This window comes from Oncorhynchus gorbuscha, linkage group LG07 (genome assembly GCF_021184085.1).
Source record: "Oncorhynchus gorbuscha isolate QuinsamMale2020 ecotype Even-year linkage group LG07, OgorEven_v1.0, whole genome shotgun sequence".
Taxonomy (NCBI): Eukaryota; Metazoa; Chordata; class Actinopteri; order Salmoniformes; family Salmonidae; genus Oncorhynchus; species Oncorhynchus gorbuscha.
Window position 1 is genome coordinate 84,414,287 of NC_060179.1, and position 21,817 is coordinate 84,436,103.

General features: G+C 46.4%; 1 protein-coding gene across 1 annotated transcript; it reads left to right on the top strand.

The window, feature by feature from the left end:
• The first annotated feature begins 1,335 nt into the window (after nt 1–1,335).
• LOC124039062 (nascent polypeptide-associated complex subunit alpha, muscle-specific form-like) lies at nt 1,336–18,204 on the top strand. Its single transcript, XM_046354942.1, has 13 exons — nt 1,336–1,469; nt 3,012–3,232; nt 6,123–6,325; nt 6,523–6,654; nt 6,952–7,089; nt 10,200–10,470; nt 10,995–11,196; nt 11,646–11,889; nt 11,951–12,742; nt 12,834–13,318; nt 14,008–14,135; nt 15,350–15,572; nt 17,097–18,204. Exons 2-13 carry the CDS (start codon nt 3,113–3,115, stop codon nt 17,234–17,236), a joined length of 3,078 nt encoding a protein of 1,025 aa, XP_046210898.1. The 5' UTR covers nt 1,336–1,469; nt 3,012–3,112; the 3' UTR covers nt 17,237–18,204.
• The last annotated feature ends 3,613 nt before the right edge of the window (nt 18,205–21,817 follow it).

Consider the following 21,817-nt stretch of genomic DNA (forward strand, 5'->3'; position numbering starts at 1 on the left):
AGTTAGTGTTAGCATAGCAAATTAGCCTTGCTCATTGAAAAAAATACATGAAGAGAGGCTAGTTAGCGTTAGCGTCGTTTAAAGACACCTTTAACAGTCTTCCATGATGGTCTTGAATGAGGAACCGTAAAGGGTCTTTCAGAGTTCAAAGTGCAAAGAAGTCTTGGAAACAAGCACCAGTTTCCTCTTTCGTGCTGATTATTCATTTAGAACGTGTGGCTTTGGGGTCATTTCACTGGGGTCATTCCACTGGGATTATTCCATTGGGGTCAGTCCATTGGGGTCAGTCCACTGGGGTTATTCCATTGGGGTCAGTCCACTGGGGTCATTCCACTGGGATCATTCCACTGGGGTCATTCCATTGGGGTCAGTCCACTGGGGTCATTTCACTGGGGTCAGTCCACTGGGGTCATTCCACTGGGATTATTCCACTGGGGTCAGTCCACTGGGGTCATTCCACTGGGATCATTCCATTGGGGTCATTCCATTGGGGTCATTTCACTGGGGTCAGTCCACTGGGGTCATTCCACTGGGATCATTCCATTGGGGTCATTCCATTGGGGTCATTCCACTGGGATCATTCCATTGGGATCATTCCATTGGGGTCATTCCATTGGGGTCATTCCACTGGGATCATTCCATTGGGGTCATTCCATTGGGGTCATTCCATTGGGGTCAATCCACTGGGGTCATTCCACTGGGGTCAGTCTCACTGGGGTCATTCCATTGGGGTCAGTCTCACTGGGGTCAGTCCACTGGGGTCAGTCCACTGGGGTCAGTCTCACTGGGGACATTCCATTGGGGTCAGTCTCACTGGGGTCAGTCTCACTGGGGTCATTCCACTGGGGTCATTCCACTGGGGTCAGTCTCGCTGGGGTCATTCCACTGGGGTCATTCCACTGGGGTCAGTCTCACTGGGGTCATTCCACTGGGGTCAGTCTCACTGGGGTCAGTCTCACTGGGGTCATTCCACTGGGGTCATTCCACTGGGGTCAGTCTCGCTGGGGTCATTCCACTGGGGTCATTCCACTGGGGTCATTCCACAAATATTTCATGCAAAAAAAGATGCAGGCGATCTTTCCTGAGTGAAAGTAAAAATGAGGCTGGCACAGAATACCCTTTTCCTCATCAGGTGTGTGTGTGTGTGTGTGTGTGTGTGTGTGTGTGTGTGTGTGTGTGTGTGTGTGTGTGTGTGTGTGTGTGTGTGTGTGTGTGTGTGTGTGTGTGTGTGTGTGTGTGTGTGTGTGTGTGTGTGTGTGCCTGTATGTGTGTGTGTGTACTGGACCTACCCAGGTGACTTGCTGCAGTATGAGAATGGTCAGTCTCCTCTGGACTGTCTGGAGCAGGCTGCTGTCTATTATGCCTCAGCCATCAAGCTGAAGCCCCGAGACCCCAGACTCCACTTCCTCCTGGGGCTGGCCCTAGAGGAGCAACACTATGCAGCAGAGATGTACGGACTGAGGAGGAAAGTAAGGAAGCCGTGGCCAAGCCAGAAAGGCTCCTGCCCTATGGGCCAATCTCCTAATTCTGTAGCGTGAAGCAGCTTGATGTACAGCCCCCTGGACAGGACGCTAGTCTATCGCAGGGCCAAACCACTTATTGTTGAATTTGCGATTTCCAACTTGTTGTGTAATGTTTATGTCCAATGGCCGATGACCACCGATACGTTCTATCTATAATTTCGCCTCCTTATTTCTCTATATATGACAATGATTAAAAAGGATTTGCCAGTATATAGTTGACTTGATTCATGATGATGACTGCTAGCTAAGATTTTGCATGTATGACGTTGACATGATCAGTCCAATCAAAGCTGCTGTACATATAACGTGAATTGACATCATTTTATCTGTGGCCAATGACCTTGAGCATTCTTGGATGGGCACTTCTAACTCTATGGCAGCACCCAAGGGACTAGAATTTTCGAGCTCTACCTTTAGACTTATCGGTGACGTTGTTTCCCCATGAGTGACAGAACACAGAGCCAATCACGGCACAACGTTCCGTATTTTCTGCTGGCTTGCCCCACGACCACAGAAAGCACTGAGCTGGACTGAAACACCTGTATTTTGGGGTTGCCTTACTCAAGAAAACAAAAAAGAGTCCATGTTTGCATGCGGCTTCATTAACTCAATTATATATATATATATATATATATTATAATTTATTGCAAACTGATATGTGACACGTATTAATGCCAAAATAACATGCAAAACAGGTATGCCCCGCCCCAAAAAATGTGGGGCTCGAAACAGGCTCTACCTGCCCTGAATAACGGGTTGCCACTAACTGAAAGTAATCAGATTACACTACTGAGTTTAATTAATCCAAATGTTAGGTTACTGATTACTATTTTGGACAAGTAACTAGTAACTGTAATGGTTTACATGTAGAAAATAACATACCTAACCCTGTTCCTGTGTAACACACCCGTTTACTCCAGAACATGACCAATTTGAATATGTGTATGACTCATTTTCTTCTTCTTCTTCTTCTTCTTCTTCTTCTTCTTCTTCTTCTTCTTCTTCTTCCTCTTCTTCTTCTTCTTCATCATATGTGTATGACTCATTTTCTTCTTCTTCTTCATCTTCATTTTCTTCTTCTTCTTCATATGTGTATGACTCATTTTCTTCTTCTTCATCATATGTGTATGACTCATTTTCTTCTTCTTCTTCTTCATCATATGTGTATGACACATTTTCTTCTTCTTCATCATATGTGTATGACACATTTTCTTCTTCTTCATCATATGTGTATGACACATTTTCTTCTTCTTCATCATATGTGTATGACACATTTTCTTCTTCTTCATCATATGTGTATGACACATTTTCTTCTTCTTCTTCTTCATCATATGTGTATGACACATTTTCTTCTTCTTCATCATATGTGTATGACACATTTTCTTCTTCTTCATCATATGTGTATGACACATTTTCTTCTTCTTCATCATATGTGTATGACTCATTTTCTTCTTCTTCTTTTTCTTCTTCTTCCGTTTCCTCCTCCAGTCTGATGGGGACGTTGAGGACCTGAGCAGTCCAAGTCCACGGCGCGTCAGGATGACATCCTGGCTGTGTGTAAGCTGCATGGCTTCCCTGGCACGCCTACCATGGAGAACCAGCTCCAGGCCCTGGACACAGAGTACCACCAGCTGAAAGAGCAGGGCCAGTCAGGCAAAGCAGACTACATTCAGACTCTGTTCATCTTCCTCTCCAAGAAGGCTGGCAAGGTACAAACATACAATTACAAAGATATATATTGAGAAAGTGGGATCCAAACTTTTCAGCAGACCCCCCCTCTAACCCTAACCCTATCCCCCCTAACCCTACCCCCTAACCCTAACCCCCCCATCAGAATTGCTTGCGACAAAAACCCACCCCAAATCTAATGACACAACTTTCAAATCTGAAGAAATACCTAAATTCAACCGATAACCGTCATTACATTTTCTCTTATAAAAGACAACCAATAAATAATTTTACTCAATAACTTTTCAAATGGTCTAAAAATATTTCTCCATAAAAAGGGGCAAGAAAAACCCCAAAATATTTTGAATATCACACTGTATTAAGCCAATATAATTCCACTACATATATGATGATTCTGGTGTGACTGGCATTCTAGTGTCAGGGACTAGGTATTCTAGTATCAGGGACTAGGTATTCTAGTATCAGGGACTAGGGACTAAGAATTCTAGTATCCGGGACTAGGCATTCTAGTGTCAGGGACTAGGTATTCTAGTATCAGGGGCTAGGTATTCTAGTGTCAGGGACTAGGTATTCTAGTGTCAGGGACTAGGTATTCTAGTGTCAGGGACTAGGTATTCTAGTATCAGGGACTAGGTATTCTAGTATCAGGGGCTAGGTATTCTAGTATCAGGGACTAGGTATTCTAGTGTCAGGGACTATGTATTCTAGTGTCAGGGGCTAGACATTCTAGTATCAGGGACTAGGTATTCTAGTATCAGGGACTAGGTATTCTAGTGTCAGGGACTAGGTATTCTAGTATCAGGGACTAGGTATTCTAGTGTCAGGGACTAGGCATTCTAGTGTCAGGAACTAGGTATTCTATTATCAGGGCTAGACATTATAGTATCAGGAACTAGGCATTCTAGTGTCAGGGACTAGGTATTCTAGTATCAGGGACTAGGTATTCTAGTATCAGGGACTAGGTATTCTAGTATCAGGGATTATGGACTAAGAATTCTAGTATCCGGGACTAGGCATTCTAGTGTCAGGGACTAGGTATTCTAGTGTCAGGGGCTAGGTATTCTAGTATCAGGGACTAGGTATTCTAGTGTCAGGGACTAGGTATTCTAGTATCAGGGACTATGGACTAAGAATTCTAGTATCCGGGACTAGGCATTCTAGTGTCAGGGACTAGGTATTCTAGTATCAGGGACTAGGTATTCTAGGTATTCTAGTATCAGTGGGCTAGGTATTCTAGTATCAGGGACTAGGTATTCTAGTATCAGGGACTAGGTATTCTAGTGTCAGGGACTAGGTATTCTAGTGTCAGGGACTAGGTATTCTAGTATTATCAGGGACTAGGTATTCTAGTATCAGGGACTAGGTATTCTAGTGTCAGGGACTAGGTATTCTAGTGTCAGGGACTATGTATTCTAGTGTCAGGGGCTAGACATTCTAGTATCAGGGACTAGGTATTCTAGTATCAGGGACTAGGTATTCTAGTGTCAGGGACTAGGTATTCTAGTATCAGGGACTAGGTATTCTAGTGTCAGGGACTAGGCATTCTAGTGTCAGGAACTAGGTATTCTATTATCAGGGGCTAGACATTATAGTATCAGGAACTAGGCATTCTAGTGTCAGGGACTAGGTATTCTAGTATCAGGGACTAGGTATTCTAGTATCAGGGACTAGGTATTCTAGTATCAGGGACTATGGACTAAGAATTCTAGTATCCGGGACTAGGCATTCTAGTGTCAGGGACTAGGTATTCTAGTGTCAGGGGCTAGGTATTCTAGTATCAGGGACTAGGTATTCTAGTGTCAGGGACTAGGTATTCTAGTATCAGGGACTATGGACTAAGAATTCTAGTATCCGGGACTAGGCATTCTAGTGTCAGGGACTAGGTATTCTAGTATCAGGGACTAGGTATTCTAGTGTCAGGGACTAGGTATTCTAGTATCAGGGGCTAGGTATTCTAGTGTCAGGGACTAGGTATTCTAGTATCAGGGACTAGGTATTCTAGTGTCAGGGACTAGGTATTCTAGTATCAGGGGCTAGGTATTCTAGTGTCAGGGACTAGGTATTCTAGTATCAGGGGCTAGACATTCTAGTATCAGGGGCTAGGCATTCTAGTGTCAGGGACTAGGTATTCTAGTGTCAGGGACTAGGTATTCTAGTATCAGGGGCTAGGTATTCTAGTATCAGGGACTAGGTATTCTAGTGTCAGGGACTAGGTATTCTAGTATCAGTGTCAGGGGGCTAGGGACTAGGTATTCTAGTATCAGTGACTAGGCATTCTAGTGTCAGGGACTAGGTATTCTAGTGTCAGGGACTAGGTATTCTAGTGTCAGGGACTAGGGACTAGGTATTCTAGTGTCAGGGACTAGGTATTCTAGTGTCAGGGACTAGGTATTCTAGTGTCAGGGACTAGTTATTCTAGTATCAGGGACTAGGGACTAGGTATTCTAGTGTCAGGGACTAGGTATTCTAGTGTCAGGGACTAGGTATTCTAGTGTCAGGGACTAGGTATTCTAGTATCAGGGACTAGGTATTCTAGTGTCAGGGACTAGGTATTCTAGTATCAGGGGCTAGGTATTCTAGTGTCAGGGACTAGGTATTCTAGTGTCAGGGACTAGGTAGGGACCATTGAGATGAATCTATGTATTGCTATAATGTCAGAGAGACATCCAATTGATGTGAGACCCAGTTGATGTGTGACATTTGAACCACCTGTGAAGGGCCTCTGAACATCTTTGATCTCTCAATCGTTGATGTTGGATTAAGTAGACTGGCACAGAGATCACTCGACCTGCCTGGCTCCCGGAGGAACAGCCCCATTCAAATGCATTATAGATCAGAATGATCCGTTAGTTCTGTTGGTTTCAGACCCAGACTAGGGGGTTTTGATGTTCCTCCCTCCTTGTACCTCAGGATGGCAGTGCGGGCGTGGGGGACGAAGAGAGCTGTATCCACCGGGCCCTTCTGAAGTACCTGGATGCCTGGTCGCTGAACCAGGACTTCTGGGAGTACAACCTCCACGTGGGGCGTATGCTGCTGCTGCAGAAGAGGAACAGGGAGGCACTGCAGCACCTGCAGACCGGACTGGCCCTGCGGCCCTCACAGCCAGCACTTAGGTCAGCACGCGCTGTAGTATGTTTAACGCAGTTGCTTCTGGGAACCAGACTTGCTTTAATTCCTCAAGCTAAGTCCTTGGCTTTAGCTCAGCGGGCTACGACAAATATGTAGCATGCAGGAGACCTGGGTTGGCCCTATTGCTCACATTGCCAGGGGTAGGCAACTCATGAATGTGTGTGTGTGTGTGTGTGGGCAGGTTCTTCACAGGTCTGGCTCTACTGCTACAGGAGGAAGCCTCAGAGGCTGTGGAGAAGGAGGCAGCCCTGTTTTTACAACAAGGCCTGGAGCATGTTATAGCACAGTCCTGCAACACGGAGAACAACTACAGGTGTGTGTGTGTGTGTGTGTGTGTGTGTGTGTGTGTGTGTGTGTGTGTGCGTGTGTGTGTGCGTGCGTGCGTGCGTGCGTGCGTGCGTGCGTGCGTGCGTGCGTGTGCGTGCACGGGTGAGTGTGCGTGTGCGCGTGCGTGTGTGTGTGTGTGTGTATGTGTGCAAGACAGAGATCGGGATCGAGAGAGAGTACCTTGAATTCCAGACTTCCTTAAGTGCACTTCTACATGATGTGCAGTCAGTGTTTCTCTGTAAGCTAAACGTCCCCTTCTTTTCCTGCCGTGATGTGACCTCAGTGGTTTGGAGCCGAGCGTGACAGACCCTCTGTCCAGTGTGAGAACACAGTTCCTGCGTGGCTGCCTCACCCTAGGTGCCCTCCAACAGAAGAACACTCTCTCTCAGAAGCCAATGAGCTCAGAGCAGGTCTATCACACGTGAGTTTTATGTTTCTTGCCTGGTTCAAATCTCTTTCTTTCTGTCTTACCAAGTCTCTATGTATGTATACTGAACTAAAATAGAAAACGCAAGTGTTGGTCCCATGCTTCATGTGCTATTTTTTATTTTTTTTTATCCAGAAATATTTCATTTGCACAAAAAAAGCTTATTTCTCTCAAATGTTGTGCATAAATTTGTTTACATCCCTGTTAGTGAACATGTCTTATTTGCCAAGATAATCCATCCACCTGACAGGTGTGGCATATCAAGAAGCTGATAAAATAGCATTATCAATACATAGGTGGACCTTGTGCTGGGGACACTAAAAGGCCACTCTAAAATGTGCATTTGTGTCACAACACAATAACACAGATGTCTCATGTTTTGAGGGAGCTTGCAATTGGCATGCTGACTGCAGTAATGTCCACCAGAGCTGTTGCCAAATAATTTAATGTTAATTTCTCTACCATAAGCCACCTCGTTTTAGAGAATTTGGCAGCACGTCCATCCGGCCTCACAACAGCAGACCATGTGTAACCACGCCAACCCAGGACCTCTTCATTCAGCTTCTTCCCCTGTGGGATCGTCTGAGACCGGCCACCCAGACAGCTGAGGAAACTGTGGGTTTGCACAACTGAAGAATTTTTCCACAAACTGTCAGACACCGTCTCAGGGAAGCTCATCTGCAGGCTTGTCGTCCTCACCAGGCTCTTGACCTGACTGCAGTTCGGCATCGTAACCGACTTCAGAGAGCAAATGCTCATCTTCTATGGCCACTGGCACGCTGGAGAAGTGTGCTCTTCACGGATTAATCCTGGTATCAACTGTACCGTGCAGATGACAGACAGCGTGTATGGGATTGCATGGTGGAGCGGTTTGCTGATGTCAACGTTGTGAACAGAGGGCCCCATGGTGGAGGTGGGGTTATGGTATGGTGTTTGCTGATGTCAACGTTGTGAACAGAGCCATGGTGGAGGTGGGGTTATGGTATGGTGTTTACTGATGTCAACGTTGTGAACAGAGAGCCCCATGGTGGAGGTGGGGTTATGGAATGGTGTTTGTGTAACGGATGTGAAACGGCTAGCTTAGTTAGCGGTGTGCGCTAAATAGCGTTTCAATCGGTTACGTCACTTGCTCTGAGACCTTGAAGTAGTGTTTCCCCTTGCTCTGCAAGAGCCGCGGCTTTTGTGGAGCGATGGGTAACGATGCTTCGAAAGTGACTGTTGTCGTTGTGTGCAGAAGGTCCCTGGTTCGCGCCCGGGTATGGGCGAGGGGACGGTTTAAAATTATACTGTTACATTGATGCTGTTGACCCGGATTACTGGTTGCTGCGGAAATAGGAGGAAGGTCAAAAGGGGGTGAGTGTAACGGATGTGAAACGGCTAGCTTAGTTAGCGGTGTGCGCTAAATAGCGTTTCAATCAGTTACGTCACTTGCTCTGAGACCTTGAAGTAGTGTTTCCCCTTGCTCTGCAAGAGCCGCGGCTTTTGTGGAGCGATGGGTAACGACCCTTCGTGGGTGACTGTTGTTGATGTGTGCAGAAGGTCCCTGGTTCGCGCCCGGGTATGGGTGAGGGGACGGTTTAAAATTATACTGTTACATTTGCTGATGTCAACGTTGTGAACAGAGCCCAATGGTGGAGATTGGGTTATGGTATGGGCACGCATAAGTTACGGACAACAAGCACAATTGCATTTTATCAATGGCAATTTTAATGCACAGAGATGCTGTGAAGAGATCCTGAGGCCCATTGTCGTGCCATTCATCCGTCGCAATCACCTCATGTTTCAGCATGATAATGAACAGCCCCATGTCACAATGATCTGTAGACAATTCCTGGAAGCTGAAAATGTCCCAGTTCATCCATGGTCTGCATACTCACCAGACATGTCACCCATTGAGCATGTTTGGGATGCTCTGGATCGACGTGTACGATAGCATGTTCCAGTTCCCGCCAATATCCAGCAACTTCTCACAGCCATTGGAGAGAAGTGGGACAACATTCCACCGGCCACAATCAACAGCCTGATCAACTTGTCTATCACAGTGCCATCCGTTTTGTCACCAAAGCCACATATACCACCCACCACTGCGACCTGTATGCTCTCGTTGGCTGACACTCACTACATATTCATCGCCAAACCCACTAGCTCCAGGTCATCTATAAGTCTATGCTAGGTAAAGCCCCGCTTATCTCAGCTCACTGGTCTCCATAGCAACACCCACCCGTACCACGCTCTCCAGCAGGTATATTTCACTGGTCATCCCCAAAGACAACACTTCCTTTGGCCGCCTTTCCTTCCAGATCTCTGCTGCCAATGACTGGAACGAATTGCAAAAACCTCTGAAGCTGGAGTCTTATATCTCCCTCTCTAACTTTAAGCATCAGCTGTCACCAATCACTATACCTGTACACAGCCCATCTGTAAATAACACACCCAACTACCTCATCCCCATATTATTACTTACCCTCTTACTCCTTTGCACCCCAGTATCTCTACTTGCACATCATCATCTGCACATCCATCACTCCAGTATTAATGCTAAATTGTAATTATTTTCGCCTCTAGGGCCAATTTATTGCCTACCTACCTACTCTTCTACATTTACACACACTGTACATATATTTTTCTATTGTGTTATTGACTGTATGTTTGTTTATGTGTAACTCTGTGTCGTTGTTTTTGTCACAATGCTTTGCTTTATCTTGGCCAGGTCACAATTGTAAATGAGAACTTGTTCTCAACTGGCCTACCTGGTTAAATAAAGGTGAAATAAATACATAAAATAAAAACTCTCTGCAAAGAAGATGTGTTGCGCTGCATGACGCAAATGGTCACAGCAGATACTGGCTGTTTTTTAAATCCACACTCCTACCTCTGTTGAGGACAGAATTTAAGTATATATGCAGGAAACTAGAACAATTCTGGTGTGTCTCTGTCTTAATGTGTGTGTGTGTGTGTGTGTGTGTGTGTGTGTGTGTGTGTGTGTGTGTGTGTGTGTGTGTGTGTGTGTGTGTGTGTGTGTGTGTGTGTGTGTGTGTGTGTGTGTGTGTGTGTGTGTGTGTGTGTGTGTGTGTGTGTAACCATCTTCCTTTACCCCAAAACAGTGTTGCGGTGCTGGCAGCCCGCGGTGTGTGTCGGTGCGTGTGTCGGGACGAGGTGGCCCAGCAGCTGGAGTGGGTGTTGCTAGATGCCCACTTTGCCCTCCTCCAGAGCCTCATTCAGCAAAAGAAGGCTGCTGGGTTGACTCAGGGTCAGGGCAAACAGGGAGAGACAGAGAGACAGGCCTGGGTGGCCAAGAGGTGTCAGGCTCTCACAGGTCTGATCCGCCTCACCTCCATCCCCGCCTGCAGGGAGCTGATGGACATGCAAGAGAAGGTGAGACGAAACTTTGGTTAAGGGGGACCACAAAATGTTCCACACAAAACTTATGGGCTCATATGAAAGAGGAGGTCAAATAAATGACATCTAGGGTCAAAGGTCAACATTTCAGGTAGTCGAGGTCAGGGTGTTGAAGTTGACCCTAACCCAGTGTTTCTCAAACTCAGTCCAAGGGAACCCCAATGAGTACACGTGCTGAATTAAATCATCTATAATCTACTTATCATCAAGCTTTGACTATATGAATCAGCTGTTGTGCGCTCGTTTTAAAAAAGGAAATACCCCCTTGGGGTCTTCAGGATATGGTTTGGGAAAAGCTGTCCTTCCTACTGATACAGCATCAGATATTCTTCCATCCCCATAATAAGATTGAGGCGAGAGTCATCTGATCCTGGATCTGTGTGGTGTCGTCTCAGATTTTCCCCTCGTCAGTCACTTTGATCTTGATCTTTTGATTGACTGTGATAGTTGGTGTGTTGCATACAAAACAAACAAAACAAACTCCCATCGGGGGTGTCTAGGTCTGCCAGGTCGCCGTGGTAACGACTCCTCGTGACAGCCACGCGCTGTGTCTCCTGGGGCTGGCCCAGCTGGCTCAGTGTGACAACGACCACGGCTCCCAGAGGTTAGAAGGAGCCATTGCCAACGCCTGCCTCAGCTTCCAGGCAAGCATCGAACTGGAGGACAAGCCTCAGAGCGGAGAGCCACCCACACAGCTCACTAGTAAGAGAAATAGTGTGTGTGTGTGTGTGTGAGTGTGTGTACATGCTTTTGTGTGTAATGATAGAAGACTGTGTGTGTGTGGGGGAGGGGGTGTATTAATGAAGTGTGTGTGTGTGTGTGGGGGGGTATTAATGAAGTGTGTGTGGGGGGGGATATTAATGAAGTGTGTGTGTGTGTGTGTGTGTGTGTGTGTGTGTGTGTGTGTGTGTGTGTGTGTGTGTGTGTGTGTGTGTGTGTGTGTGTGGGGGGGATATTAATGAAGTGTGTGTGTGTGGGGGGGGGTATTAATGAAGTGTGTGTGTGGGGGGGATATTAATGAAGTGTGTGTGTGTGTGGGGGGGGGGGGGGGTATTCATGATGTGTGTGTGGGGGGGGGAATTAATGAAGGGTGTGTGTGCTCACGTTGATATATGCAACTGAGCCTTGTGCCATCCCTCCCCCTCCCTCAGAGCAGCAGTGGTGGCAGGACAGGCTGGCAGCAGACAAGGAGAAGGCAGTCAAGGGGACAGCCAGCCAGGGAGCGGGCGGGGGTGGTTCTGGGCCTCCTGACACTGCAGTGGCTGCCGGGAGAGGATGTGGGCGTGGCATGGGAGGTCCTGCTAGAGGGGGTACTGCGGCTGCAGCCAAGACCCCCACGAGAGGAGGCAAGACTGCCCCTCCAGCCAAAAACACCCCCCCTCTACTGCCCCTCCAGCCAAAAACACCCCCTCTACTGCCCCTCCAGCCAAAAACACCCCTTCTACTGCCCCTCCAGCCAAAAACACCCCTTCTACCCCCCAGCCAAAAACACCCCTTCTACCCCAGCCAAAAACACCCCTTCTACTGCCCCTCCAGCCAAAAAAACTGCCCCTCCAGCCAAAAACACCCCTTCTACTGCCCCTCCAGCCAAAAACACCCCCCCTTCTACTGCCCCCCTCCAGCCAAAAAAACACCCCTTCTACTGCCCCTCCAGCCAAAAACACCCCCTCTACTGCCCCTCCAGCCAAAAACACCCCTTCTACTGCCCCTCCAGCCAAAAACACCCCTTCTACTGCCCCTCCAGCCAAAAACACTGCCCCTCCAGCCCTTCTACTGCCCCTCCAGCCAAAAACACCCCTTCTACTGCCCCTCCAGCCAAAAACACCCCTTCTACTGCCCCTCCAGCCAAAAACACCCCTTCTACTGCCCCTCCAGCCAAAAACACCCCTTCTACTGCCCCTCCAGCCAAAAACACCCCTTCTACTGCCCCTCCAGCCAAAAACACCCCTTCTACTGCCCCTCCAGCCAAAAACACCCCTTCTACTGCCCCTCCAGCCAAAAACACCCCTACTGCCCCTCCAGCCAAAAACACCCCTTCTACTGCCCCTCCAGCCAAAAACACCCCTTCTACTGCCCCTCCAGCCAAAAACACCCCTCCAGCCAAAAACACCCCTCTCTACTGCCCCTCCAGCCAAAAACACCCCTTCTACTGCCCCTCCAGCCAAAAACACCCCTTCTACTGCCCCTCCAGCCAAAAACACCCCTTCTACTGCCCCTCCAGCCAAAAACACCCCCCTGCCCCTCTACTGCCCCTCCAGCCAAAAACACCCCCTCTACTGCCCCTCCAGCCAAAAACACCCCCCTCTACTCCAGCCAAAAACACCCCCTCTACCCTCCAGCCAAAAACACCCCTCTACTGCCCCTCCAGCCAAAAACACCCCTTCTACTGCCCCTCCAAAACACCCCCTCTACTGCCCCTCCAGCCAAAAACACCCCTTCTACTGCCCCTCCAGCCCCTCCAGCCAAAAACACCCCTTCTACTGCCCCTCCAGCCACACCCCTTCAAAAACACCCCTTCTACTGCCCCTCCAGCCAAAAACACCCCTTCTACTGCCCCCCCTCCAGCCAAAAACACCCCTTCTACTGCCCCTCCAGCCAAAAACACCCCTTCTACTGCCCCTCCAGCCAAAAACACCCCTTCTACTGCCCCTCCAGCCAAAAACACCCCCTACTACTGCCCTTCCAGCCAAAAACACCCCTCTACTGCCCCTCCAGCCAAAAACACCACCTCTACTGCCCCTCCAGCCAAAAACACCCCCTCTACTGCCCCTCCAGCCAAAAACACCCCCTCTACTGCCCTTCCAGCCACCGTGTCTCCATCCAGGTCAGTCAGATAGACTGTAGACGTGTTGGAGAGCATAAATGTTACGCAGTCTCTGATTTCTGTTGCTGCAGATAATAATAATAATAATAAATGCCATTTAGCAGACGCTTTTATCCAAAGCGACTTACAGTCATGTGTGCATACATTCTACGTATGGGTGGTCCCGGGGATCGAACCCACTACCCTGGCGTTACAAGCGCCATTCTCTACCAACTGAGCTACAGAAGGACCACAAGTAATAGTAATATGTGACCTCTGGTGCCATGGTGATGACCTCCTGGTAGAGCTGGTGTGCCTGGTCGTGGCTGTCTGCGGAGCGGGAGAGGGCGCGGGCCAAGCCGAGGCGAGGGGCATGGGAACACCCCTTCTTCCATGCTCTACCAACTGAGCTACAGATGGACCAGATGCACCTCCCCTGCCTGTACACTCCTTCCTGTGTCTGCTTTTAAGACTCAGTATTTCATGTAGAACACGGCCTAATGAGAGAGGTATTCGAAGGAATGGGAACGACTTTTGGACACGTGTGTTGTGTTTTATCTATCATTAGTTTTCCTAGTCAGAGTTGAGTAAAATGATATTTAAATTCAGTCAATTCTGGAAGTATACTGAAATTCCAGTCTGAATTGTTTTAATTGAAATGGAAATTGAGCCCAACCCGGATCCAAGTAGTTTCTGTTTGTACTCAGCAGGGGGCAAGTTGGAGCAGCCAAAACTCCTGGTCCTGCCAAGCCAAGCAACTCCAAGACCCAGCTCATCTCCCCCAGCAAGTCTAAACCAGACTGCTCCTCAAGCCCAGCCAAACCTGGGCCCACAGAAGGTAGGCTTCCAACCAGGGTAGGAATTATACTCGGGTATCCCGTCTTTGGCCTAGTAACACTGAGGAGCGCTGTTGGGTTTAGCCCACTAGTCATTTCATTGATTGTGTCATTTTCTGTGTGTGGGCTACTTAGTATTGCTCCATTTAGAACCGATTGCTCTGTCTGTGGGTTGTGTCTGTATGACTACAGAGTCAGCAGAGGCAGCAGTGGCAGAGAGTGGTAACGTTCTCCCCAAAGTTCTGTTGAACCGTCGATCCCATGCCCCTCGCCTCGGCTTGGCCCGCGCCCTCTCCCGCTCCGCAGACAGCCACGACCAGGCACACCAGCTCTACCAGGAGGTCATCACCATGGCACCAGAGGTCACATATTACTATTACTTGTGGTCCTTCTGTAGCTCAGTTGGTAGAGCATGGCGCTTGTAACGCCAGGGTAGTGGGTTCAATCCCCGGGACCACCCATACGTAGAATGTATGCACACATGACTGTAAGTCGCTTTGGATAAAAGTGTCTGCTAAATGGCATATATTATTATATATTATTATTATTACTATCAGTTATCATACAGTTAGTGCAGCTGTTCCTGTTTTTGTTGGCTCCATCCAATGATTGGTCAGTTTGGAGTGGTCTTCCTGTTATTGTTGGCTCCATCCAATGATTGGTCAGTTTGGAGTGTTCTTCCTGTTATTTTTGGCTCCATCCAATGATTGGTCAGTTTGGAGTGTTCTTCCTGTTATTTTTGGCTCCATCCAATGATTGGTCAGTTTGGAGTGGTCTTCCTGTGCTCTCCAACTGTTGCACTCCCCAGCTGTGTTTTCTCCTGGGTGTTATCTAAGTCCAGGTTATGTCTAGATTATGTTTATCTAAGTCCAGGTTATGTCTAGATTATGTTTATCTAAGTCCAGGTTATGTCTAGATTATGTTTATCTAAGTCCAGGTTATGTCTAGATTATGTTTATCTAAGTCCAGGTTATGTCTAGATTATGTTTATCTAAGTCCAGGTTATGTCTAGATTATGTTTATCTAAGTCCAGGTTATGTCTAGATTATGTTTATCTAAGTCCAGGTTATGTCTAGATTATGTTTATCTAAGTCCAGGTTATGTCTAGATTATGTTTATCTAAGTCCAGGTTATGTCTAGATTATGTTTATCTAAATCCAGGTTGTGTCTAGAATATTGGTAAACACCTTTCAGATACAATGTGATTGATCAACAGGTCCACGATGCGTACATTGAGCTGGCAGAGATGCTGGGGCAGTCCGACCCGCTGGCTGCTGTAGAGGTGTACTGTCGGTTCCCCCTGAAGCCCGTCTCAGAGCAGAACTTTGACGACGCCTTCATCACCGGAGAGATCGTACGCATCCTGATGAAACAAGGCCTCTACGAGCACCCAGAGCTGAGACACAACCTCATCGCCTACGGGAAAGTCATGGGCCTGGGTGAGTTATATTTTCATTAGAACCCCAGAGCTGAGACACAACCTCATCGCCTACGGGAAAGTCATGGGCCTGGGTGAGTTATCTTTTCATTAGAACCCCAGAGCTGAGACACAACCTCATCGCCTACGGGAAAGTCATGGTTCTGGGTGAGTTATCTCTTCATTAGAACCCCAGAGCTGAGACACAACCTCATCGCCTACGGGAAAGTCATGGGCCTGGGTGAGTTATCTTTTCATTAGAACCCCAGAGCTGAGACACAACCTCATCGCCTACGGGAAAGTCATGGGCCTGGGTGAGTTATATTTTCATTAGAACCCCAGAGCTGAGACACAACCTCATCGCCTACGGGAAAGTCATGGTTCTGGGTGAGTTATCTCTTCATTAGAACCCCAGAGCTGAGACACAACCTCATCGCCTACGGGAAAGTCATGGGCCTGGGTGAGTTATCTTTTCATTAGAACCCCAGAGCTGAGACACAACCTCATCGCCTACGGGAAAGTCATGGGCCTGGGTGAGTTATCTTTTCATTAGAACCCCAGAGCTGAGACACAACCTCATCGCCTACGGGAAAGTCATGGTTCTGGGTGAGTTATATTTTCATTAGAACCGTCTTGGAAGCATCAGATGTTTTTTTTAGATCATACAGAGGTTCTTGAAACTTTTTTTTTTTTAGCTCAAGACCCAAATGAGAAACGTACCCAAAATCTTCCTCCAACGACCCAAACGATGAAGACGGTGTGCGATTTTATAGATGTAGATTCTCATAATTCGTGACCCATATTCTCGCAAGCCCGGGATCCATTTTTCTGTCCCAACCCATAGAGCAGGATTAAATCCGTATTGCTGCAGTATCGCAGAAGATTTGCGTTGAAATGAAGGTCATTTCAGGGTGAGATTACATTTTTGTCGGTGTGTTTACCGTGAATGCAGGAACATTGCCTTTAACATTTAAATGGATCTATGACACGGATCTTCCGCTATACAGATTGAACTGAGCCCTCCTTCCTGTATGCAAATACAGAAATAGAACATTTGGAAGACAAATTAAATGCACATGTAGGATCTTAATTTGACCAGTTTCTCACAGCAGGAAAATAATCCTGCATCAACAGGAAATGTGAATTATTGTGAGGATTATAGTTAATTAACATTTTTTGTAGGGGTTCGTACATTTCTTTGTTTGGCTAAAACAAGGATGAAATTTTAAAAAGTCTAAGTTTAATACAGTATCTCTAGAAGCCTTAGTAGAATACACTACAAGTTAGCATTTCCTGCGGTGCAGCAAATTTCCTGCAACAGGGTGATCAAATTAAGATCCTACATCTGTATGTATAGTAGGCAGAAGCTAAAGGGAAGGATGTGTGTCGTTTAAAAAAGAATATACACACTCTCTTACTGAATTCTCTTTCAAAATGGCTTACTACTTAAAATTGTATAAATAATCAAAGTGAATGTGAACTTTACCCTTCAGGCTAATGCTTCGGCCTCATCAGATCGTGTTTGATTTGTGTTTTGTATGTCAAGGTTGCCTTGAGAAATACATCAACATCCTGGAAGGGAAGTTCATGAGCAGCCTTCTGAAGAGAGTGTATGCTGGGATCCATGACAAATCAGTGGAAGACAAGGATCTGCAGGACTTCTTCAAGTTCAAGTGCTGGATATGAACTTTCCTTTCATAAAGAGACGGGCTGTTTATTCCTTGATCAAAGTATGAATGTATCTCTTTAGACCAATCGGCTAGTCGCATCATCTTTAGACCAATCGGCTAGTCGCATCATCTTTAGACCAATCGGCTAGTCACATCAACTTTAGACCAATAGGCGAGTCACATCATCTTTAGACCAATCGGCTAGTCGCATCATCTTTAGACCAATCGGCTAGTCGCATCATCTTTAGACCAATCGGCTAGTCGCATCATCTTTAGACCAATCGGCTAGTCGCATCATCTTTAGACCAATCGGCTAGTCGCATCATCTTTAGACCAATCGGCTAGTCGCATCATCTTTAGACCAATCGGCTAGTCGCATCATCTTTAGACCAATCGGCTAGTCGCATCATCTTTAGACCAATCGGCTAGTCGCATCATCTTTAGACCAATCGGCTAGTCACATCAACTTTAGACCAATAGGCGAGTCACATCATCTTTAGACCAATCGGATAGTCACATCATCTTTAGACCAATCGACTAGTCACATCATCTTTAGACCAATCGACTAGTCACATCATCTTTAGACCAATCGACTAGTCACATCATCTTTAGACCAATCGGCTAGTCGCATCATCTTTAGACCAATCGGCTAGTTACATCATCTTTAAACCAATCTGCTAGTCACATCATCTTTAGACCAATCGGCTAGTCGCATCATCTTTAGACCAATCGACTAGTCACATCATCTTTAGACCAATCGGTGAGTCGCATCATCTTTAGACCAATCGGCTAGTCACATCATCTTTAGACCAATCGGCGAGTCGCATCATCTTTAGACCAATCGACTAGTCACATCATCTTTAGACCAATCGGCTAGTCGACAGAGTGAAACATCTGTCGTTGTACCCTTGAGCAAGGCAGTTAACCCCCGCCCCCCGACACACACACAGCAACAGCTTCCCAGGCGACCAATCTGGCAGTCCCCCGTACCTCTCCGATTCAGACGGGTTGGGGTTAACCCAACCCAGCAGAAGTCAAGTTTCGGTTGGACCTTGTGTAATTAACAGTAAAACAAATACATGTAATCCTTTAAAGAATATGAACTGTTACTATTCCTTGGGTTGTGCCGACACTAGGAAATATCATTCACTGCAAATGAGACGTGTTAAAATACCAAATTCAAACTAAGACAATACTTTGATCGTTTTCTCAAAAAGGCCATTTAAATCTGGACCACTTCATCCCCAGTAGACTGTTTTATAACAGTCACAGTGAGAACAGCAGTAGACTGTTTTATAACACAGTCACAGTGATAACAGCAGTAGACTGTTTTATAACAGTCACAGTGAGAACAGCAGTAGACTGTTTTATAACAGTCACAGTGAGAACAGCAGTAGACTGTTTTATAACAGTCACAGTGAGAACAGCAGTAGACTGTTTTATAACACAGTCACAGTAATAACAGCAGTAGACTGTTTTATAGCAGTCACAGTTCAGAACAGCAGTAGACTGTTTTATAACAGTCACAGTGAGAACAGCAGTAGACTGTTTTATAACAGTCACAGTAATAACAGCAGTAGACTGTTTTATAACAGTCACAGTGAGAACAGCAGTAGACTGTTTTATAACAGTCACAGTGAGAACAGCAGTAGACTGTTTTATAACAGTCACAGTAATAACAGCAGTAGACTGTTTTATAACAGTCACAGTGAGAACAGCAGTAGACTGTTTTATAACAGTCACAGTGAGAACAGCAGTAGACTGTTTTATAACAGTCACAGTGAGAACAGCAGTAGACTGTTTTATAACAGTCACAGTAATAACAGCAGTAGACTGTTTTATAACAGTCACAGTGAGAACAGCAGTAGACTGTTTTATAACAGTCACAGTGAGAACAGCAGTAGACTGTTTTATAACAGTCACAGTAATAACAGCAGTAGACTGTTTTATAACAGTCACAGTAATAACAGCAGTAGACTGTTTTATAACAGTCACAGTAATAACAGCAGTAGACTGTTTTATAACAGTCACAGTGAGAACAGCAGTAGACTGTTTTATAACAGTCACAGTGAGAACAGCAGTAGACTGTTTTATAACAGTCACAGTAATAACAGCAGTAGACTGTTTTATAACAGTCACAGTGAGAACAGCAGTAGACTGTTTTATAGCAGTCACAGTTCAGAACAGCAGTAGACTGTTTTATAACACAGTCACAGTAATAACAGCAGTAGACTGTTTTATAACAGTCACAGTAATAACAGCAGTAGACTGTTTTATAGCAGTCACAGTTCAGAACAGCAGTAGACTGTTTTATAACAGTCACAGTAATAACAGCAGTAGATTGTTTTATAACAGTCACAGTGAGAACAGCAGTAGACTGTTTTATAACAGTCACAGTGAGAACAGCAGTAGACTGTTATATAACAGTCACAGTAATAACAGCAGTAGACTGTTTTATAACAGTCACAGTAATAACAGCAGTAGACTGTTTTATAACACAGACACAGTAATAACAGCAGTAGACTGTTTTATAACAGTCACAGTGAGAACAGCAGTAGACTGTTTTATAACAGTCACAGTAATAACAGCAGTAGACTGTTTTATAACAGTCACAGTAATAACAGCAGTAGACTGTTATATAACAGTCACAGTAATAACAGAAGTAGACTGTTTTATAACAGTCACAGTAATAACAGCAGTAGACTGTTTTATAACAGTCACAGTGAGAACAGCAGTAGACTGTTTTATAACAGTCACAGTAATAACAGCAGTAGACTGTTTTATAACAGTCACAGTGAGAACAGCAGTAGACTGTTATATAACAGTCACAGTAATAACAGCAGTAGACTGTTTTATAACAGTCACAGTGAGAACAGCAGTAGACTGTTTTATAACAGTCACAGTAATAACAGCAGTAGACTGTTATATAACAGTCACAGTGAGACTGTTTTATAACAGTCACAGTGAGAACAGCAGTAGGTAAAACTGGAGGCATGAGTCAATGAAACATCCTGTCTAGCAGCAGAATATGTTAACTTGAGTTAGCAAAGCAGTTTGTTCAGAGTACAACATTCTGCCATTAGAAACATAGGCTACACATGGGAATGAACAGGAGACAGGATGAGGAGACAGGATGAAGGGACAGGATGAGGAGACAGGATGAGGATACAGGATGAGGATACAGGATGAGGAGACAGGATGAGGGGACAGGATGAGGAGACAGGATGAGGAGACAGGATGGGGAGACAGGATGAGGAGACAGGATGAGGAGACAGGATGAGGAGACAGGATGAGGATACAGGATGAGGATACAGGATGAGGATACAGGATGAGGGGACAGGATGAGGGGACAGGATGAGGAGACAGGATGAGGAGACAGGATGAGGAGACAGGATGAGGATACAGGATGAGGATACAGGATGAGGAGACAGGATGAGGAGACAGGATGAGGGGACAGGATGAGGATACAGGATGAGGATACAGGATGACAGAGAGAAACAGGATATTGAGTCCCACACATTTAACATTACATTTAAGTCATTTAGCAGACGCTCTTATCCAGAGCGACTTACAAATTGGTGCATTCACCTTATGACATCGAGTGGAACAGTCACTTTACAATAGTGCATCTAAATCTTAAAGGGGGGGGTGAGAGGGATTACTTATCCTATCCTAGGTATTCCTTAAAGAGGTGGGGTTTCAGGTGTCTCCGGAAGGTGGTGATTGACTCCGCTGTCCTGGCGTCGTGAGGGAGTTTGTTCCACCATTGGGGGGCCAGAGCAGCGAACAGTTTTGACTGGGCTGAGCGGGAGCTGTACTTCCTCAGTGGTAGGGAGGCGAGCAGGCCAGAGGTGGATGAACGCAGTGCCCTTGTTTGGGTGTAGGGCCTGATCAGAGCCTGGAGGTACTGAGGTGCCGTTCCCCTCACAGCTCCGTAGGCAAGCACCATGGTCTTGTAGCGGATGCGAGCTTCAACTGGAAGCCAGTGGAGAGAACGGAGGAGCGGGGTGACGTGAGAGAACTTGGGAAGGTTGAACACCAGACGGGCTGCGGCGTTCTGGATGAGTTGAAGGGTTTAATGGCACAGGCAGGGAGCCCAGCCAACAGCGAGTTGAAGTAATCCAGACGGGAGATGACAAGTGCCTGGATTAGGACCTGCGCCGCTTCCTGTGTGAGGCAGGGTCGTACTCTGCGGATGTTGTAGAGCATGAACCTACAGGAACGGGCCACCGCCTTGATGTTGGTTGAGAACGACAGGGTGTTGTCCAGGATCACGCCAAGGTTCCTAGCGCTCACACAATCCTTACTACTACTGCGTTACTCACTCCTAACAACTTAATAGAATCTGCTTGATGAGAGAGAGAGAGAGGGGGGACTGGAAAGAGAGGGAGTAAGAGGGAGAGACTGGAGAGAGAGAGATAGAGAGGGGGGGGAGACTGGAGAGAGAGAGAGTAAGAGGGAGAGACTGGAGAGAGAGAGATGGAGAGGGGAAATGCAGAACCAAGATCAACGTCTATATGCAACTTCCCCCACACGGTTGAGCTTGGTCATGATGAGAACGGACTGGTCAAAGGCAGAGCAGACAGAGACAAAAGAG

Coding starts and splice junctions, on each gene's coding strand:
- LOC124039062 (XM_046354942.1), top strand. CDS start 3,113: ATGGAGAACCAGCTCCAGGCCCTGGACACAGAGTACCACCAGCTGAAA. Junction 11,197..11,645: donor GCCACCCACACAGCTCACTA/GTAAGAGAAATA, acceptor CCCCTCCCTCAG/AGCAGCAGTGGTGGCAGGAC. Junction 11,890..11,950: donor CCCCCTCTACTGCCCCTCCA/GCCAAAAACACC, acceptor CTGCCCCTCCAG/CCAAAAACACCCCTTCTACC.